This window comes from Symphalangus syndactylus, chromosome 3, assembly GCF_028878055.3.
Source record: "Symphalangus syndactylus isolate Jambi chromosome 3, NHGRI_mSymSyn1-v2.1_pri, whole genome shotgun sequence".
Classification (NCBI taxonomy): domain Eukaryota; kingdom Metazoa; phylum Chordata; class Mammalia; order Primates; family Hylobatidae; genus Symphalangus; species Symphalangus syndactylus.
The window spans coordinates 56625238-56644776 of record NC_072425.2 but is presented as its reverse complement, the minus strand read 5'-3'; the positions used below and the strand labels follow the sequence as shown (position 1 = coordinate 56644776).

At 43.9% G+C, this 19539-nt stretch overlaps 1 protein-coding gene, 1 long non-coding RNA gene and 1 pseudogene across 7 annotated transcripts in view; 2 read left to right on the top strand and 1 right to left on the bottom strand.

The window, feature by feature from the left end:
- LOC129479252 (uncharacterized) overlaps nucleotides 1-7871 on the bottom strand; it is a 45713-nt gene extending 37842 nt beyond the window's left edge. For 2 of the 4 annotated variants that reach the window (XR_010120043.1, XR_010120044.1), the window contains exons 1-3: nucleotides 7738-7871; nucleotides 5931-6082; nucleotides 5014-5099 (exon numbers count right to left, since the gene is read on the bottom strand). This is a non-coding gene — a long non-coding RNA (uncharacterized lncRNA). Of the gene's footprint in view, nucleotides 1-1484; nucleotides 1544-1847; nucleotides 2018-5013; nucleotides 5100-5930; nucleotides 6083-7737 lie in introns of all 4 variants that reach the window. The other 2 variants (XR_010120042.1, XR_010120041.1) reach the window with 2 other exon arrangements.
- LOC129479250 (ETS-related transcription factor Elf-2-like) lies at nucleotides 667-2196 on the top strand (annotated as a pseudogene).
- Nucleotides 7872-9045: 1174 nt separating the features above from the next.
- Nucleotides 9046-17905, top strand: LOC129479251 (nuclear pore-associated protein 1-like). 3 transcript variants are annotated; one of them, XM_055272062.2, is made up of 3 exons: nucleotides 9052-9688; nucleotides 14637-14778; nucleotides 17390-17905. In XM_055272062.2, the coding sequence occupies exons 1-3, from the start codon at nucleotides 9230-9232 to the stop codon at nucleotides 17473-17475; spliced, it is 687 nt and encodes a 228-aa protein (XP_055128037.1). In that variant the 5' UTR covers nucleotides 9052-9229; the 3' UTR covers nucleotides 17476-17905. The 3 variants fall into 3 exon arrangements, with proteins under 3 accessions (XP_055128039.1, XP_063492370.1, XP_055128037.1); XM_055272064.2 differs by lacking the exons at nucleotides 14637-14778; nucleotides 17390-17905 and adding an exon at nucleotides 9785-10404 and having other exon boundaries at nucleotides 9046-9688; XM_063636300.1 differs by lacking the exons at nucleotides 14637-14778; nucleotides 17390-17905 and adding an exon at nucleotides 9769-10404 and having other exon boundaries at nucleotides 9046-9688.
- Nucleotides 17906-19539: the final 1634 nt, after the last annotated feature.

Here is a 19539-nt window from a genome sequence, read left to right as displayed (position 1 = left end):
AAAGTATAAAACATTGATGAAAGAAATTAAGCAGATGCAAATAAATGGAAAGATATCCTGTGTTCTTGCATTAGAAAAACTGATATTTTTAAGATGCCAGTCCTAACCAAAGCTATCTATAGATTCAATGAAATCTCTATCAAAATACCAGTGACACGCTTCACAAAGATAGGAAAACAATCCTAAAACTCACATGGAACCGAAAAAGACCCCAAATAGCCAAAGCAATCTGGAGAAGAAGAAAAAGAAAGTAAGCTCCAAACATCATACTGCCTGACTTCAAAATACACAATACTCTACAAAGTTATAATAACCTAAACAGGATGGCATTAGCATAAAGAAAGACAAATAGACCAAAGGGACAGAACAGAAAGCCCAGAAATAACTCCATGCATCTACAGCCAACTGATTTTTGACAAAGTGCCAAGCGCACACATTGCAAACAGGACAGACTCTTCAACAAATGGTGCTTGGAAAACGGGATGTGCACACACAGAATGAAACTGGATTTCTATCCTTCACCAGATAGAAAAATAAACTCAGATGGATTAAAGACATAAATATAAGACCCCAAAATATGAAACTACTAGAGGAAAACAGCAGAAATGCTTTAAGACATTGGCCTGAGCAAGATTATTTTGAACATGACTCCAAAAGAGACTTGAAGCTGCTGAAGCCCTGCTTCCTATGAAATCTCCCACCTACTTGAGGGATTCAAGAAGTCCTAAATTTATCCATGTTGCTATAAGGCCAGATGTCATTACAGAAACTGTAGTGGAGGTGTCAACTGAGGGGTCTGAACCAATGGATACCTCTCCTATTCCTACATCACCAGATAGCCATGAACCAATGAAAAGGAAAAAAACTGGCCGTAAACCAAAGACCCAACAATCACCAGTTTCCAGTGGGTCTCCTGAGTTAGGTATAAAAAAAACGAGAGAAGGAAAAGGAAACATAATATATTTGTGGGAGTTTCTTTTAGATCTACTTAAAGATAAAAATATTTGTCCCAGTATATTAAATGGATTCAGAGAGAAAAAGGCATATTCAGGCTGGTGGATTCAAAGGCTGTCTCCAAGCTTTGGGGAAAGCATAAGAACAAACCAGACATGAACTATGAAACTATGGAATGAGCTTTGAGATTCTATTACCAAAGGGGAATTATTGCAAAGCTACCAAAGGGGAAGTCTTGCAAAGGTTGAAGGACAGAGGCTTGTATATCAGTTTAAGGATATGCCCAAAAACATAGTGGTCATAGATGATGACGGAAGTGAAACTTGTAATGAAAATTTAGCAGGAGCTACTGATAAAAAATCATTGGAACGAGTGTCACTGTCGGCAGAAAGTCTCCTGAAAGCAGCATCCTCTGTTTGTGGTAGAAAAAATTCATCCCCCATAAGCTTCTCCAGAGCAGAGAAGGGTGTAGCTAGAGTCATAAATATCACTTCCCCTGGTCACGATGCTTCATGCAGGTTTCCAACTACCACTGCATCTGTATCAGCAACAGCAGCTCCAAGGACAGTTCGTGTGGTAATGCAAGTACCTGTTATAATGACATCATTGGGTCAGAACATTTCAACTGTGGCAGTTCAGTCAGTTAATGCAGGTGCACCATTAATAACCAGCACTAATCCAACAACAGCGACCTCTCCAAAGGTAGTCATTCAGATAATCCCTACTATGACAGCTTCTACTGAAAACCACGAAAAAATCACCATGCAGCCTGTCAAAATTATTACCATTCCAGCTACACAGCTTGCACAGTGTCAGCTGCAGACAAAGTCAAATTTAACTGGATCAGGAAGCATTAACATTGTTGGAACACCATTGGCTGTGAAAGCACTTACCCTTGTTTGTTTTAATAGCCCATGGTACAGCTGTAATGAGACTCTCAGTGCCTACTCAGCAGGCATCTGGCCAGACTCCTCCTCGAGTTATCAGTGTGGTCATAAAGGGGCCAGAGGTTAAATCAGAAGCAGTGGCAAGAACGCAAGAACATAATGTGAAAACATTGCAGCTGAAAGAAGAAAAGCCGGCAGATGGAAATAAGACAGTTACCCACGTAGTGGTTGTCAGTGTACCTTCAGCTATTGCCCCTTCCTGTAACTATGAAAATGATGGACTAGTGACATGTGAGAAATAAAATAGCAGCTCCACCATGGGCTTCAGGCTGTTAGTGGTAGTAGTGACATAAACATTTGCAAGGGAAGTCATCAAGAAAAGTCAAAGAAGACATTAAGACATTTGTAATGCTTATAAGAAAACAATTGGCCAGGCGCGGTGGCTCACAATCCCGGCACTTTGGGAGGCTGAGGCAGGTGGTTCACCTGAGGTCAGGAGTTTGAGACCAGCTTGGCCAACATGGTGAAACCCTGTCTCTACTAAAAATACAAAAAATAGCCGGGCATGGTGGCGGGCACCTGTAATTCCAGCTACTTGGGAGGCTGAGACATGAGAATCACTTGAACCCAGGAGGAGAAGGTTGCGGTGAGCCAAGATCGCACCATCGCACTCCAGCCTGGGCAACAAGAGTGAAACTCTGACTCGAAAAAAAGAGAAAAAGAAAACAATCAAACTTACTGGAAATAAATTACCTATCTCATGTTTCAGTGGGAAATGAACTACATATTAAGATGCTGACAGAAAACTGCTTCTTAGAGAAACAACTGAACCCATCAATCAAAAGAATTGAAAGGGACCAAGCAGCTCACTATGAGATCAAGTTACACTAAGACTTGGAACACTAACATTCTGTAAGAGGTTATGTAGTTTTCAGTGGGGAGGGGTTGGGATGAGTGATCTCATTGTTACATATAGCAATTTTTGATGCATTTTAGATGCATCTCAGCAATTATTACTGTGTTTGCACAATAATCACCTAACTGGTGCTAAGTGAAGACCCTGCTAATAGAGGTATTTTAGAATGTGAATTGAAGAATGGATCCAAAAACTTCAGAAAAAGGATAGCAAAAGATCTAGTGATATATATATACACACATATACACATATGTATACATATATACACATATGTGTATATATACATATGTGTATATATGCACATATATACATATATACGTATATGATATATATACACATATATACATATATACGTATATGATACATATACACATATATACATATATACGTATATGATATATATACACATATATACATATATACGTATATGATATATATACACATATATACGTATATGATATATATACACATATATACATATATACGTATATGATATATATACACATATATACATATATACGTATATGATATATATACACATATATACATATATATCATATATAGTGATATATATATCACTATATATACACACACACATATATACATATATACATATATATATATATCTTATAGCTTAAGCTAATTTAAAACAAAGCCCTCAGACTTTTTGTTTTCTTTCTTAAAATAAGCTAATGGCTTGTTTGTGTAAAGCTTTTTTATTAAAAGAAAAAATGTAAAAATCTTGTACCTAGCACAGTATTGTGATAGAATTTACATGTAACATTTTATATGGTAGTTTAAGTCTGTCAGTTTCTTAACTGTGGACAAATTAACAATTGGCTTTGGCCTTTTGCTGTAACATGCCTGTCTCACTCACTCAGCCCTGGCATTTGTGCAGATGTATCAGTTTCAGTTCTACTGTCTCTAGGAAGTTCAGGCTCAGCATGAATTTTTGTCAGGTAGCTCTAATACCTGGAGCTTTTCTTTCTTTCTTTCTTTCTTTCTTTCTTTCTTTCTTTCTTTCTTTCTTTCTTTCTCTTTCTTTCTTTCTCTCTCTCTTTCCTTCCTTCCTCCCTCCCTCCCTCCCTCCCTCTCTCCCTTCCTCCCTCCCTTCCTTCCTTCCTTCCTTCCTTCCTACAAACAGGAAATACTAGATATAGCAATCCCACTATTGCGTGTAGATTCAGATAAAATTAAATTAGTATGCTGAAGAGATATTTGCACTCCCATGATTATTGTAGTACTATTCACAATAGCCAAGAAATGGAATCAACTTAAGTGTCTATCAATGCATACATAGATTGTTACAAATGTGGTATATACACAGAATGGAATCCTATTCAGCCACTAAAAACAATGAAACCCTTTAATTCCCAACAACATGGGTGACCCTGGAAGACATTATATTAAATGAAATAAGCCAGATACAGAAAGACAAATATCACACGATCTTACTTATATGTGGAATCTAAAAGGTTGATCTCATAGAAGTAGAAAATAAAACAGTGGTTGCCAGAGACTGGGGAGGGAGTGGTTAACAGGTACAAAAGTATAATTAGACAGCAGGAATAAGTTCTGGTGGCCTATTGTACAGCAGAGTGGCTGTAGTTTACAATAACGTATATTTCAAAATAACTGAAAGAGAGGCATTTACATGTTATCACTACAAAGAAATGATAAATGTTTCAGGTGATGATATGCTAATTACCCTGAACTGATTATCACACTATGTATACATGTTTTGATATATCACTTTGTATCACATAAATATCTATAAACATTATGTATCAATTAAAATTTTAAAAAGAGCTGGACATGACCTCCTAAATGAAATTAATGATCCACTAGTGGGTTGCAACTTATATTTTGAGAAATACTGATTAGTGTTATCACAATAATCATGAAAAGCAGCGAAAGCTAAAAGAATTAAAGAAGTCACCACCAAGCCATGGTGCTGGGAGGTGAGAAAGAAGAGGGAGGACAGCTGCTTTTCATCACATGCTCTTCACTTATTTAACTTGTTGTTATGTGAATTCATTGATTTGATAAAAAGGAAAAGTACAACAAAAAAGCTAAGCAAGCAAGGAAGGCCTTTAATTCTTTTCCTGGTTCAAGTGGTTCCTGTTGTGGTTTCCACAGCCCTGATTCAGTTTCCTGGGATAACAGCCTGCCCTTGGGTTAGAGAACCAGCACCTGACCCTCACCTACTGCTGATCTCTTTCAGCAATGATGTATCTCTGTCATATCCAAACTCACCTCCAGCTGGTTCAGGAACATTCATGATGTCAGCACGGAAGCCAGCAGGACAACTTGGAGTGGGTTCTTCAGCTTGTCACCAAAGGCTGGGGGCAGAGAATGAATTATTTCAGGAGGCGGATCCTGCTACCTGGCTGACTTTACTACCCAGGTGAGGAGGGCATGCTGGCCTCATGCCCAGGCCATCTCTCCAGTTGGAGGACAGGGCCACAAACACCTTCAGCATGGCTTTGGGGAGGCCCGGCTCCAATGTGACGCTGCAGTTCCTCACACTATATTCTCATAGTCTGGGTACAGGTTTTTAATGCTTATGGAGGCTGCAGGCCAGAAAGAACTCAAGGGAGCCCTTGCACAGGGCATCGTGTACCTCCCAGCTTTGGCCTTCTCTCTCCAGCCTTTCCACTGTGTTTTCCTTTTCTGCAACACCCTGCAGCATTCCAGGAAGAAGGTATAAGAGGTGAGGATTCCTCCTGTGCCAGTATTTGATCTGTGCTATGCTTGGACCTGTGTGAGTCCAAGCTTTGTTTTTAAGGGCAGAGCCTAAGTAGAACATGAGGCAATTCTGCAAATGGCACAGTGACGATGATGGACCATTGTGTCTGTGGCTGTGATTTCAGTGGAGCCCTTCTTTTGCTATTGCTGGGGCAGTTTGCCATTGCTGGAAAACAAGGGGTGCACACAGGGTCACCAGCCAGCCTAGACCACAGTTGAAAGCCACCAAAGCCACTGTGTCAGCCATAGGCCAAGGACTGGTGCAAAACCCTTCCTCCTCCTAGACCTTGATGGGAGACAGCATAGAAGCCAAGATATCCTGGAGAGACAGGGGCCAGCATCCGGGCTCCACCTGCAAGCTTAGAGCCAGGTGCAAAGGTGGGATTCTGCTGTAGCCGGGAGGGAGAGGAGAGTCAGGACCTCACCTTTTGAGAAAGCTCCTCAGCAGCCCACACTTGAGAGAGTCCATAAGGCTGCTTTTCTTGGAACCTGAGTGGTGAAAAAGCCTGAGCTTGATTCTTGGGTGCAGGTTCTGCATGGGTCAGGGCTGTTAGATGAAGAGTCCTCAATGCGTATCCTGAGCATGGATGAGAAAAAGCCAGTTTGTGACCAAAAAAAAAAAAAAAAAAAAAAAGATTCAAATAACTATTCTCAAAGTTCATAACCCCTGGTCTGCAATTATTACTAATGTTGTAGATATGTTTATTTCTATCTCCAATAAATTGTTTTAAAACTTCAGATAAAATTGACATGACAAGAAGTCCAAGCTAGAACAATCAGGCAAGAGAAAGAAATAATAGGCAACCAAATAAGAAAAGAAGAAGTCAAACTATATGATTCTACACCTAGAAAATCCTAAGGACTCCACCAAAAGAATCCTGGAACTAATAAATGCTTTTGATATAGTTTAAGGAAATAATACAAATGTACAAAATAAGTAGCATTTCTATATAACAATAACAAGCTGAAAACCCAATAAAGCAAGCAATCCCATTTACAATAGTCAAAAACAAATAAATATGTACGAATACGTCTAATCATGGAGGTAAAAGATCTCTATAAGAACTACAAAACTGCTGAAAGAAATCAGAGATGATACAAACAAATGGAAAAACTTTCCATGCTCATTAATTTGAAGAATCAATATTGATAAAATGGCCATACTGCCCAAAGCGGTCTATGGATTCAATACTATTCATATCAAGCTATCAACATCATTTTTCACAGAACTAGGAAAAACTATTCTAAAATTTATATAGAACTAATAAAGGGCCCGAATAGCTAAAGCAATCCTGAGAAAAAGAACAAAGCCAGGGGCATCATGCTACCGGACTTCAAATTATACCGAAAGGCTACAGTAACCAAAACAGCACAGTACTGGTACAAAAACAGACATGCAGACCAATGGAACAGAATAGAGAAACCAAGAATAAAGCTGAACACCTACAGCCATATGATCTTCAACAAAGTTGACAAAAATAAGCAAAGAGAAAAGGACTCCCTAGTCAATAAATGTTCCTGAGATATCTGGCTAGCCATATACTGAAGACTGAGACTGGATCCCTACCTTTCACCACATACAAAAAGTAACCACTATGGATTAAAGATTCACATGTAAGACCTCAGAATATAAGAACCCTAGAAGAAAACCTAGAAAACAGCGTTCTGGACATCAGCATTGGCAAAGAATTTATGACTATAACCTCAAAAGCAATTGCAACAAATATAAAAATTGACAAGTGGGACCTAATTAAGCAAAAGTGCTTATGCACAGTAAAAGAACTATCAACACAGCAAACAGACAACCTACAGAATGGGAGAAAATATTTGCAAACTAAGCATCTGACAAAGCCCTAATATCCAGAATCTATAAGGAATGTAAACAATTGAACAAGACAAAATTAAAAACCAAATAGCCTCATCAAGAAATGGGCAAAAGAATTAACAGACACTTCTCAAAAAAAGACATACAAGTGGCCAGCAAAAATGAAAAAATTACTAACCACCAGAGTAATGCAACATTACTAATCATTAGAGAAATGCAATTTTTCACACCTTTTCACTTTCAGAACCCAGTAGAGCTATTGAAGCTTTACAGCTCATGGGGCCTCTCTATGACTGGGAACTCTTAAGAGTTTTAACTCTCAGCCTTGCTCACACTGGGCCTCCAGCAATTTGCCAGTTGCACTTTGCTTTCCCCACCCAGTTGCTTGTTCCTGTGGAGGTCTCTACCTGTGGGTTTCTGAGGCTGTAAGTTGTGATTTTTAGTATTACTTTGTCTCTCCAATTATGGGGTCGTGGTTTGCTCCATGACTTCACTTGCCTGAGGGGTCTAAGAAGAATCGTTGATTTTTCATGCATGTTTTCCTTGTCCAGACACCCAAGAGTATGTCCTCTTGGGCATAAGATCTGAAATTATATTTAGGTGCTAATGTGTGGTGAAGAGCGGATCCAACTGGCATGGTCACAATGACCAAACTGTGTTGATCGTATTTTAATCCAATACATTGCTCCACTATTAACTTGCAAATAAATGACACATTTGCTTTCTAGACATATTCCAGGAAGGCCAAAGAAACTGGCTTCTTATCAATACGGAATAATTCCCCTGGTGAATTTCTTTTAGGACAGACCAAAGCTGATCTAGAACATAATCTTTACATACTTGGATCCTTCCCACTAGACAAGAAAGAACATCTGGGCTGAAAGGCTCCATTAGAAGAGCAATGTGGGATGGTGCTGTGCTGACAACTGGTAGTCCCTGCCCTACATCTCTGTAGAGGACTGGAGCCCAGAGTGGGCCATGGTCAACTTACATGTTGAAGTGAAGACCTCCTTCGAGGTGTGCATGTGCTTATTACAGATATGCCAGGTGCTGAGTACCCCAGGACTACAGGAAAAAATAAGAATAGATGCTATATCCACAATCAGGAGGCACACAAACCAGGGCGCCAGCTGTGGAATTGCACAGCCCGGGTTCAAAGCCTGGCTGGGCCATGACCACCTGAATGACCTGCAGAAAGGTCTTAGGTAAATTTGTGAAAAGAAGTGGAGATCCCACCTGCCAGGAAGGGATGTGGTAAGGGGCAGCATCCAGTCAGGTCAGGGCACCCACCGTGTCCTCTCCTTGGAAACCTGCGTAGGGGGGCTGGTGGCCCTAGCGGCCAGGGTGGCCATGTAGAAGGCGGGCCTGGCTCCACGCGGCATAGAGGCACTGGAGCAGCCCTGGGGGAGCCTGGCAGGATCCGGTGGCCCCGTGCTCGGCTTCCAGCAGGTTCTGGCCCTGTAACCCAGGGCACAGGGCTGGCCAATACAGGGCCACTGGGTGCCAAGGCAGCGCCCAGGCCAGGCGCCAGGCGGGAAGGGCTCTGACATGTCAGCCCGCACACCCCACAGCCCCACAGAGGGACCCATCCGAGGCCACACACCTGCTCCCAGCAGCAGGATGTCCTCAGGTGTTAGAGAGTCCTGCTGGGTCCGGCGGAGGCGGGCGTGGTGGGGGTGGGGCTCTCTCTTTTGCCCTTTGACCCCTCTGGTAGGCGCCGTAGGGCGGGGGTGCTCCCGCGCGCTTCGGCGCACCCTGGTTCTGTCACCAGCCCCACTGGGACGTCACAAGCGCTCAGCTGCCCAGTGCGCGCCTGGCAAAAGAGAAGTGGGCGACTACGGAGCAGCGTCTCCATTACTGACCGTTTTCTCGCCATTGTACCCACACAACTTGCTCTAAATGGGCAATTTATTAAGTATATTTTGTCCCTGGTCCCGCCGCAGGCCCCTGCCGGGCCGTGGCCCACAAGCTCCCATAGCCCGTGAGTCCTCTCAGCCTGGCCGGGCTCACCCTGCGGCGCCCACGTCTACCCCGGGCCCTTTCCGGTTCCTCTTTAACCCTCAGAAGAGTCGTGGGCCTTCTCCAGTCAGCTTCTACAACGCGCCTAGGAGACCGTGTCCTCTCCCGCCAGACACGGGCGCCCCCCTAGGGGTCCTGCCTGCTGTGGGCTTCGGGCTCCCCTCAAGGAAGAAACCCGTGCTGTCTGCTCGCAACTCCATGATGTTGGGACACCCCAGCTCGGTGAGGATCCCTCCTCCCAGAAGCAAGTTCACTCTCCAACTGCCTTCACCACGTGAGCAGGTGGTCCGGGCTAGGAAGCTGATTCCGATCCCAGCCAGGCTGCCGAATAAGACCAAGGTGAGGACCCAAGAAAAGCCCAGAGCAGTGATAGAGGAGGGGGGTCAGGTAGAGACCCGGAAGCAGGAGGACAAGAAAAGCCCCATCTCTCCGCAGGACATCCACATCCAGGGCCCTGGAGACCCAGGGAGACCTCAGTTCCTTCAGGTGCAGTCCGGGGCCCCTGGAAGGAAATGTTTATCCCAATTGCTTGACAGAAAATAACTTGACTGACAAGGCCCAGGTGTCTCCAGTGAGTTTCTGCTGGGAGGGTCATGTTGTCCCTAGCTCACACAGCCCAGCTGGAGGGGTCCTTCCCCTTAAGAAGCCTGACCCATCTCCAACAGTGCTCCTTGATCTGGCCCGGGGCTGCTCCCTGCTGCCAGAGAAGGTGGCCCAGGAAGTGCAGGATAAAGACCACCTGCTCAGCTCCCCAGGCTTGCTGATGTTGGGGAAGAGCCTTCAGCTCTTGCATCAAGGAAATCTTTTCCACCCAGAGCTGCCAGCCACAGGTCCCGCAAAAGAAAATTGTCAGTTACAACTTCTGCTGCTGGCCTCTCCCATGCAATTAATTGATATGGGATAGAGCTGAGTTGCAGTTAGACCTTCCAGGAACAACGTTTACAGTCATATTTGATGAGTTCTGAGCAGAAGTTCTTATTCTGGAGTTTGGGAATTCTCTGGGGGACTCTTGGGTAGACTTCAGGGCATCTGTAATAAACCCTCTAAACATGTAATGTGTATGTAACGTGTATGTTTATCTGCATTTTTCTGGGAAGTGTGTTGATAAATTTCATTAGATTCCTTATGGGGTTTATGATCCCAAATCAGATGCTGAAGCTAAAAGTCAGACGCGGGCTGTGGCAAATAAGACACACAGCTGGCTCATGGTGAATGATGGGTGTGAGGCCGGAGGGGGAGGACAGTAAGAATAACCAGTCACATAATTTTGGCCTTCTCCTTCAAACCTACCACAGCCTGGAGGCTCACTCAAGGGAAATAGAGCTGGTTTCTCTTCCCCTACCCACCACACAGACTTGCCAAGGAGCAGCAGTGCAGTAGCCAAACAGCAGGCGTGAGACGAAAGAGCTCCTCCTCCCCCTTCTGCCTCTCACAGACTCAGTGACATCCATTATTCCCCATCTCTTCTTTTCACGTACTTCAACTGAAGGGGCGGCCTGTCCCTCCACAACCTGTGGGTGTTTCTCGTCAAGTGGGATGAGAAACTGAGAAAAGAAACAAGACACAGATACAAGTATAGAGAAAGAAAAGTGGGCCCAGCAGACCGGCGCTCAGCATATGGAGGACCCGCGCCGGCACTGGTCTCTGAGTTCCCTCAGTATTTATTGATCATTATCTCTACCATCTTGGAGAGGGGGATGTGGCAGGACTATAGGGTAATGTTGGGGAGAGGGTCAGCAGGAAAACTTGTGAGCAAAGATCTGTGTGTCGTAAATAAGTCTAAGGAAAGGTGCTGTGCCTTGATGTGCACGTAGGCCAGATTTATGTTTGACTTTACACAACTCGGTGCATTAAGGAGCAGTATTGCCGCCAGCATGTCTCACCTCAGCCATAAGGCGGTTTTCTCCTATCTCAGTAAATAGAACGTACGATTGGGTTTTACACCGAGACATTCCATTCCCAGGGACGAGCAGGAGACAGATGCCTTCCTCTTATCTCAACTGCAAAGAGGCATTCCTCTTTTACTAATCCTCCTCAGCACACACCCTTTACAGGTGTCAGGCTGGGGGACGGTCAGGTCTTTCCCTTCCCACAAGGCCATATCTCAGGCTATCTTATGGCGAGAAACCCTGGACAATACCTGGCTTTCCTAGGCAGAGGTCCCTGGCAGTGAGTCGTGTCCCTGGGTACTCGAGATTAGAGAATGGTGATGACTTTTACCAAGCATACTGCCTTTAAGCACTTTTTTAACAAAGCACATCCTGCACAGCCCTAAATCCATTAAACCTTGAGTCAACACAGCACATGTCTCTGCAAGCACAGGGTTGGGGCTAGGGTTACAGATTAACAGCATCTCAAGGGAGAAGAATTTCTCTTAGTACAGAACAAAATGGGGGCTCTTATGTCTACTTCTTTCTACACAGACACAGTAACAGTCTGATCTCTCTTTCTTTTCCCCACATCAACTTCTCTTTCAGCCTCAGCTCATCAACTCAATGATCTCCCATTTGATTAGAAATTCATCCAAAGTCCCCATATCAGACTCTAGTTCCATCCTGGGATCCCCCACTGCCACATTTCGTAGAGGTGTGGAGGTGTACACATCCACCACCTCCACATCACCACCTCCCCCCATTCTTCTGCCCACTGCTCCCTGACTACAATCCCATTACTCCAGTGGAATACACTTCCCACAAGGTCACCAATGCCCCCAAGTCACCATAGCCTATGGACACTATACTTAACTTCTAAGCAGCACTATCTACTATTGACTATGAGCTCCTTCTTGAAACACCATCTCTGGTTCCTGGAGAAGGGGTGAGTTGAGCTGGCAAGGAGCATCCCAATCTTGCCATGGGCATCTGGAACCCTGGCAGAAGAAGGCCCCTCAACCACCGTGGACACTTGAGTTGGCAGGGAAAGCTGCTTAGAGAAGGGGAGGGGCAGAACTCCAGCCAGTGTGGAGCTCAGAGAGTTTGTTGCAGGAGCTTCTCTAGTGGAGTATGGCCAGGGACACCCATCCCCTGAGGTTCAACTTGCTCCTATAAGAGACTTAAGCCCTAGGAGAACTGTGGGATCTGAACTCTGCGGGGTGGTCCATGAGACAGGGCCAGTCCGACCTGAGCACCCCTCAGTCTCCTGGTCTCTCCTGGGGCCCCAGCCTGGCCACGCCTGCTTGCAATGCAGCCTTGGGTTCCCACCGAGGGTACCTCCTAGGGCCCCACATCATAGCTCCTGTGCTGGCAGACCATACCTGACCAGCAGAGAGCTCCAGCAGAGTAACCCCACAGACATACACCAGCCTGCTAATGCCCTCCCCCCATTGCAGCCTCCCCTGTGCTGCTTTGCCTGCATACACTTGCCCACAGCCACCCCCCATATGGCTTTGCCAGAGCATGTGTGTATGGGTAGACCTTGCCCCAACTAATGCCCCACCCGTGCGCCAAGCTACCACCAGCCTGAAACTAGGCATGGAGAATAATGGACACATGTCCACCCTGAGTGGTCACTGCCACCCAGAGGAACACACACAGAGGACACACACACTCCTGCACCCACCAGCACCCCACCCACATGCTAACACCATCACCAGTGTAAATACATGTAAGACGCCAGCTGGAGTGCCCTTCCTCCTGACACCATGCTGCCTCTGCCACTGCTGTGAACACATGCACAGAGGCCGGCAACCCAGCACCCACTAGCACCCCACCACAGTGGACAAGCATGCACCCCACCACGGCGCCACTGCCACTGCTGCTGGCACATGCAAACGAGGACAGATTCCACTGCCACCATCCTATGAAGCACTTTGGCTGGCACCACCCATACAAATGTTGTGACCTGCTATCTGGGAGAACCTCCATACCCCCAGCACAGTGGATTCCTAACATCAAGGAGACAGGGAACAAAGCCCAGTAGAAGTCCAGAATTAGAGCATGCAGTCCAGAAGTTGGGAGCTGAGCTTTGACCCCCTAAAATCTTCCAGAAACAAAGCCAGTAAACTGGACCCAACTTGTACCACAATCAAACCCCCAAGGTTATCAAATAGGATAAAAGAAAAAAAAAAACCCATCCAAAGGACAGAACTTCAAAGACTGAAGGAACATCAGCCCACACAGATGAGAATGAATGCAAGAAAGCTGACAACTCAGAAAGCCTGTGTGCCTTCTTTCTGCCAGATGACTGCATCACCTCTTCAGCAAGGGTTCTGAACTGGGCTGAGATGACTGAAATGACAGAAATAGAATTCAGAATACAAACAGGAATGAAGATCATCGAGATTAAGGAGAATGTTGAAACCTAATCCAAGGATGCTAAGAATCACAATGAAACAATACAGGAGCTGACAGACTAAATACCCAGGATGAAAAAGAATGTAATCAACCTGATAGAGCTGAAAAACACACTACGGGAATTTCATAATGCAATCGCAAGTATTAATAGCACAATAGATGAAGCTGAGGAAAGAATCTTAGAGCTTGAAGACTGGCTTTCTGAAATAAGACAGTCAGACAAGAATAAAGAAAAAAGAATAAAAAGGAATGAAAAAAAAACCTCTGAGAAATATGAGATTATGTAAAAAGACCCAATCTATGACTCATTGGTGTCTCTGAAAGAGATGGAGAGAATGGAAACAACTTGGAAAACATATTTCAGGTTATTACCCATGAGAACTTCACTAACTCAGCTAGAGAGGCCAATAGAAAATTCGGGAAATGCAGGGAACCCTAGTAAGATACTTCACAAGAAGATCATCCACAAGACACATAATCATCAGATTCTCCAAGCTTGAAATGAAAGAAAAAATGTTAAAAGCAGCTAGAGAGAAGGGTCAAGTCACCTACAAAGGGAAGCCCATCAAACTAACAATGGACCTCTCAGCAGAGGTCCATTTCCCATGAGTCATAGGGAATGATCAACATTCTTAAAAGAAACTCCAACCAAGACTTTCATATCTAGCCAAACTAAGCTTCATCGGCAAAGAATAAGATCCTTTGCAGAAAAGCAAATACTGAGGGAATTCATTACCCCCTAGACCTGTTATCTCTAGGAACATTGATTTTATAGATCACATCTGGCATTGCACCAGGTGGAATTTGTGAAAAATGTAAGGAACTATTACTGCTAATTAGGCAAGCCTAATGCACTAACAATTGTCAAAAACAAAAATAAGAACACAAAATACCAAACCCCTGAAGCAGTGTTTTCTTTCATTCATTTCCTCCCTCCATCCGCCTTCCAGCAGATTCCTGAAAACAGCCTGATACATATTCCTCTTCCCTTCCAGATACAGAATTGTGTGTTCTTCATCTGGGCTTTTTTCCTGCCCATACCGAGCAGGCACACAGCCCATAAAGCAGGAAAAGGAACCAAGGTGAAGGAGGCAGAAACTCCGCAGCCAGCAAGGAGGCGGCGCTATCTCCCGGCAGGTTAGGCAGCCCTAAGCCCTGCAACCCCAGTGTGTGGGAGGTGAGGGTTCTTCCCTATTTGATTGTTTCCAAGCAGGGTCATGCTGTGGTTAAGGGTATGGGTTGGCAGCCAAAATGCTTGGGCTTGAATCCTGGCTCAGTCACTTGGATAAGTAATTGAACCCTTCTGTGCCTTATCTTCGCCATCTGTACCTGCCTCCAAGAGTTGTTACGAGAATAAAGGAGTTAATACATGTAAAACACTGTTTTAAACAGGGCTTACCACATATTAATCACCCAGTAAATGTTAACTACTATTATTATTAAATCCAACCCATAATTATAATGAAGATCATTATATTATACTGTCCTCTAGTGCATCCCTTGAAACCACACTACAGGCAAGAAATTACCAAGTCTTCAGGTATTTTAGTTACTTAGCACTTTATTGGATCCAAGATGAAACACCTTGGCCTGACTTAACAGTGAAGACTAAGGTGAGGATCCACAATTCTATTTTACCAGAAATCCTACTTCTAGGAATACTTTCTAAGGGAATTTTCAGATCAGCAAAGATGAGGTACAAAGGGGCTCACTGCAATATTTTTTTATGGAGTGAAAAGCTGGACACAGACTAAGTGTGGAACAACCTGAGAATGATTAAATATGTTATGGTACAGCAATGTGCTTTTGAAGAAGTTTTAATAACTAGGAAATACTCATGAAGTAGATGTAAGTAGAAATGCAGGTTTAAAAACTGTATTTATAATTGGATTACATATGATAACTATGTAAGCACATTTGCAAGAAAACAAAACCTAGACAGATGTATGATGATGTTCACAGCGGGGCTACTGAGAGTGAAGAAACTTACACATAGTTTTTGTTTACATTTTATTTTTTTGGTGCCTTCCACGTGTTACACACGAACAACCACAATTTTTATATTTGGAGAAAACGTTAAGTCATGAAACCAAAACATTTAAATACAGAAAGAATCTTTCGGAAGACACACAGAGAACTACCAGGAACTAGAGATAGAACTTACATCCCTAAATTCCTAGTTTTTAAGCCCAGAATGACTCCACATAACAGACGGAGGTGTTGCTATTCTTCAATTTACCTTTGCTCTGGAAAGGAAAGCTGTGAGAAATCTCTCAGTTAAGGATAGATAGATAGATAGATAGATAGATAGATAGATAGATAGATAGGAAGGAGGATGGATGAATAGATAGATAGATAGATAGATAGATAGATAGATAGATAGATAGATAGATAGATGATAGATAGATAGATGATAGATAGATAGACAGGAAGAAGGATGGATAGATAGGAAGGAGGATGGATAGATAGATAGATAGGAAGAAGGATGGATAGATAGGAAGGAGGATGGATAGATAGATAGATAGATAGATAGATAGATAGATAGATGATAGATGGATAGGAAGGAGGATGGATAGATAGATAGGTAGATAGATAGGAAGGAAGATGGATAGATAGGAGGGAGGGAGGGATGAAAGGATATAAGAATGGATGGACAGATGGATGGATGGATGGATGGATGGATAGCTATAGATGGGCATAACTTGGGGGAGGAGAGCAAGAGCCTCTGAAGGTGCAGGATACAATTTGGCCTTGACTAATCACGGCCATTCATTTTCACAACACTGGGGAGATGTTGGCTCCTTGGCCCACATATGCTTATTAAGAGAGTGTTCTGAGAAAGCCACAGTTTTAGCAGACAAAGCCCAGGAAAGTTTCACCAGAGAGTTCTCCACCACAGCAATGCTCTGCTCATTCCTCTCATTAATTTAATAAACAAGGGAATTTTGCAAGAGTTTTAATGGAATATAACTACAGCCCTGATTTGGCTCCTTCTGGCTTCTTTTTGTTTTCTAATATTAAAAAACCTTTAAAGGGCATCCTTTTTTCTTGAGCAAATAACATAAAAAAGACCCTGCCTTGGCAGGGTTAAATTCCCAGGACCTTGGGTTTAGGGTTGGACTAAAGGGCTGGTATAAACCCTTACAAAAGTGTCTTGAGCTCAATGGAGCTTATGTTGAGAAATAAATTTTGTATTTTTAATTTTATCTTTTAATTTCATTTTTTTCCATGAACTTTTTGAAGTTTTCTTGTGTAATTATTCCTTCGAAAAGCAAATGCAATTGAGTGAGTGAATCTATAGGTTGGAGCTTAGATTAAACAAATGACTTAAGAAAGGTTCTGGCCTGAGCTCTGAATTTTGCAAGTGTGATCCCTAACTTTTGTTACAAACAATTTCTCCTGGAACAACTTAAATGTAAAGGGAAGTATTATCTTTAGAAGGTAAATTTTAGCTATAAAAGATACTGATTGCTTATGAAGAAAAGCAGAGTTTGCCATTCTCATACTGACCAGAGCTATGAACAGTGGCTCCAACCTCTTTCAGCAAGGCCCCCTGAAGCCACCACCCAAACAGGACCCCCTGGAGACAACATTCTCCCTCCGACCCACCTGGGCTTTCTTCACTCACCTCAGGGAATTTCTTTTTCTGCACATATTCAGTGGCGGCCCTGTCAAAATACTTAGCATTGCTCTCATTCAGGCTATAAATCTTTCCTTTCTTACTAATCTTGACATCTTTTTCCACCAGTACAAATTCACCAAGAGCCTAGAGAGATGAAGAGAGACGCCAGAAAGAAGAGAGATGCCAGGAAACAGAAGCCCACAGAATCATGAGAAGATGAGGGACCTGCTGGCAGAGCTGGGGCTTAGCTGTGGTCACTCTGGAGCCTGCCCTGTGGTGTTTTTATGAGTGGTAGAAAGAACAGTGATAATATGGAGCCCACAAATGAAGCTCAAGTAGTAACATAGCAAGAGGGAAGACAATTCAAAGGGAAGAGGCCCATGGTCTTCTTTCTTTTTCTTTGTGATTTCTACGTCAGGGAGGCTCCTTATTTATAAAGAACATGACTATGTTTATCTCCCAAGTTCTCACCCCCAGATTAATGTTTTCAGAAAGACTTGGGCCGTCAACAGTTAGAGGAGAAGTTGCACTGATGTGTGAGGGATGCATTTTGACAATTTGCGGCCCAGTTATTTTGTTTATGTTAATGATTCAATCTCAGAAACCATTAAACGTTTCTGGTATCCCAACTACTCTTATCTGGGGAAACCATTAAACGTTTCTGGTATCCCAACTACTCTTATCTGGGGAAAAGAGGAGGTTCTTTCAATTGGAAACTGTGTTCACCCGGCATAAGGAAAAAGTTGGTAAAATCTAAAGGAATCCTCAGACTTATTAATAAAATTGTGCCCAGTCCCTCTTATAGCCACCGTTGTCAATACCTGCAGGGCATCCCTCAGACACCCCTTTATCTAATTCTGGTGACATCACTCACTAAAAATGTGATCAGCTCGCAACAGACACCACCTTAAATGCTGATGTCTCTCTAAGTCACTAGGGGTAAAGTCGGGGCCTGGAAACCAGATTCATTTTGATTAATGTTCAAGATTTTGAGAAAGTGAGAAACTCCAAAATGACAGCTTACAGCTAACAGCTAGCCCAGAGGTTCCCAAGGAACATCAGAGATATTCCCAGAATATAAAGAAGGAAGGCCATGCTGTCCATGTCTGAAATAAGACGGTGACTAGGAGACTCAACAACTACACATTCCTCTCTTCTGCTAACAAGACTGACAACTGCTTCTTTACCAACGACTTCACTTTAATCTCCCTGGCTCCTAACTAAAAATTATTAAGATAACTAATCATTAATTGCACTCACTTCCAGGCAATATCCAATCCAGACTGACCCTCTGTTCCTCAAACCCTCTTTAGAATCACCAAGCAAAATCCCCCTGCCCAGTAAATCGAACTTCTTTTTATTACAGGCATGCACGTGATGGTTTTTGTCTCATGAGCTTTAACTCGCTGTGGGCATCTGTTGCTTTGGAGCACACCAGCCTTGAGTTCCACTTCTGAAAAGTGCCCTGACATCCTTTAAAGAGTGGGATGTCAGTCTAGAAAGATCCGTATCTGGGCCTTTTCTAGACCAAGGCCAGGCACATGCCTTAGCTTAAAAATTAGATACCCCTCCATGGGATTTGAAACCTGAGAGAGAGGCACAGCACTGGAGTTGGTGTCCAGGACAGAGTGGCCGTGTTGCAGGACTACTGCCGTGCTTTCTGCTTCCTGGTGCTCTAGCCCTGCCCATTCCTAGCCAAGGTCCTCTGCTTTCCCAGTGAAACGAGATAAGTTCCCTTATCTCCCTCGCAGGGCATGTGATGGGGGTGTGGAGCATGCAGACAGGCAGGCTGTGAGGCTCCGACCCCATGGCAGCATCTAGGTGTGCATGTTGACAGCTGAAGTCCCAGTGGGTGTGTGTTCCAGAGTGCTCTTTCAGTTTAGCCATCCGTCCATAGGCGGCTTGCGTTAGTCAGCTCAATTATATGCCCTGCCTTATCTTCCACCATCCACAGGTCAATGGCCTGATGGCAGATGCCCGTGTGTTCTTCCACGGGCGTGTTCCTCTTGAAGTCCAGCCGCTTGTGTGCGTGCCCTACAGGGTCTCGTGGTTTTTATAGGCACAGGATGGGGGCGTGACAGGCCAGGGTGGTCTTGGGAAATACAACATTTGGGCACTGAAACACAAATGCCTGTCCTAACCTAGGTCCATGGGCACAGGCCCGGGGGTGGAGCCCTCGCCAAGGACCCTGCCCTTTTCCTCCCAGCACTTCCCTGCCCCCTTCTCGTATCACCATCAATGCAGTAACTAACTCCTTTCACTTAATTGATCTGGGG

Bases quoted from the DNA above. Each gene is read 5' to 3' on its own strand.
- LOC129479251 (XM_055272062.2), top strand. From the start codon at position 9,230: ATGGGCAATTTATTAAGTATATTTTGTCCCTGGTCCCGCCGCAGGCCC. The intron at 9,689-14,636 runs GTGAGGACCCAA...CTTCCCTTCCAG, and splicing joins GGCTGCCGAATAAGACCAAG to ATACAGAATTGTGTGTTCTT. The intron at 14,779-17,389 runs GTTAGGCAGCCC...TTTTTCCACCAG, and splicing joins GCGGCGCTATCTCCCGGCAG to TACAAATTCACCAAGAGCCT.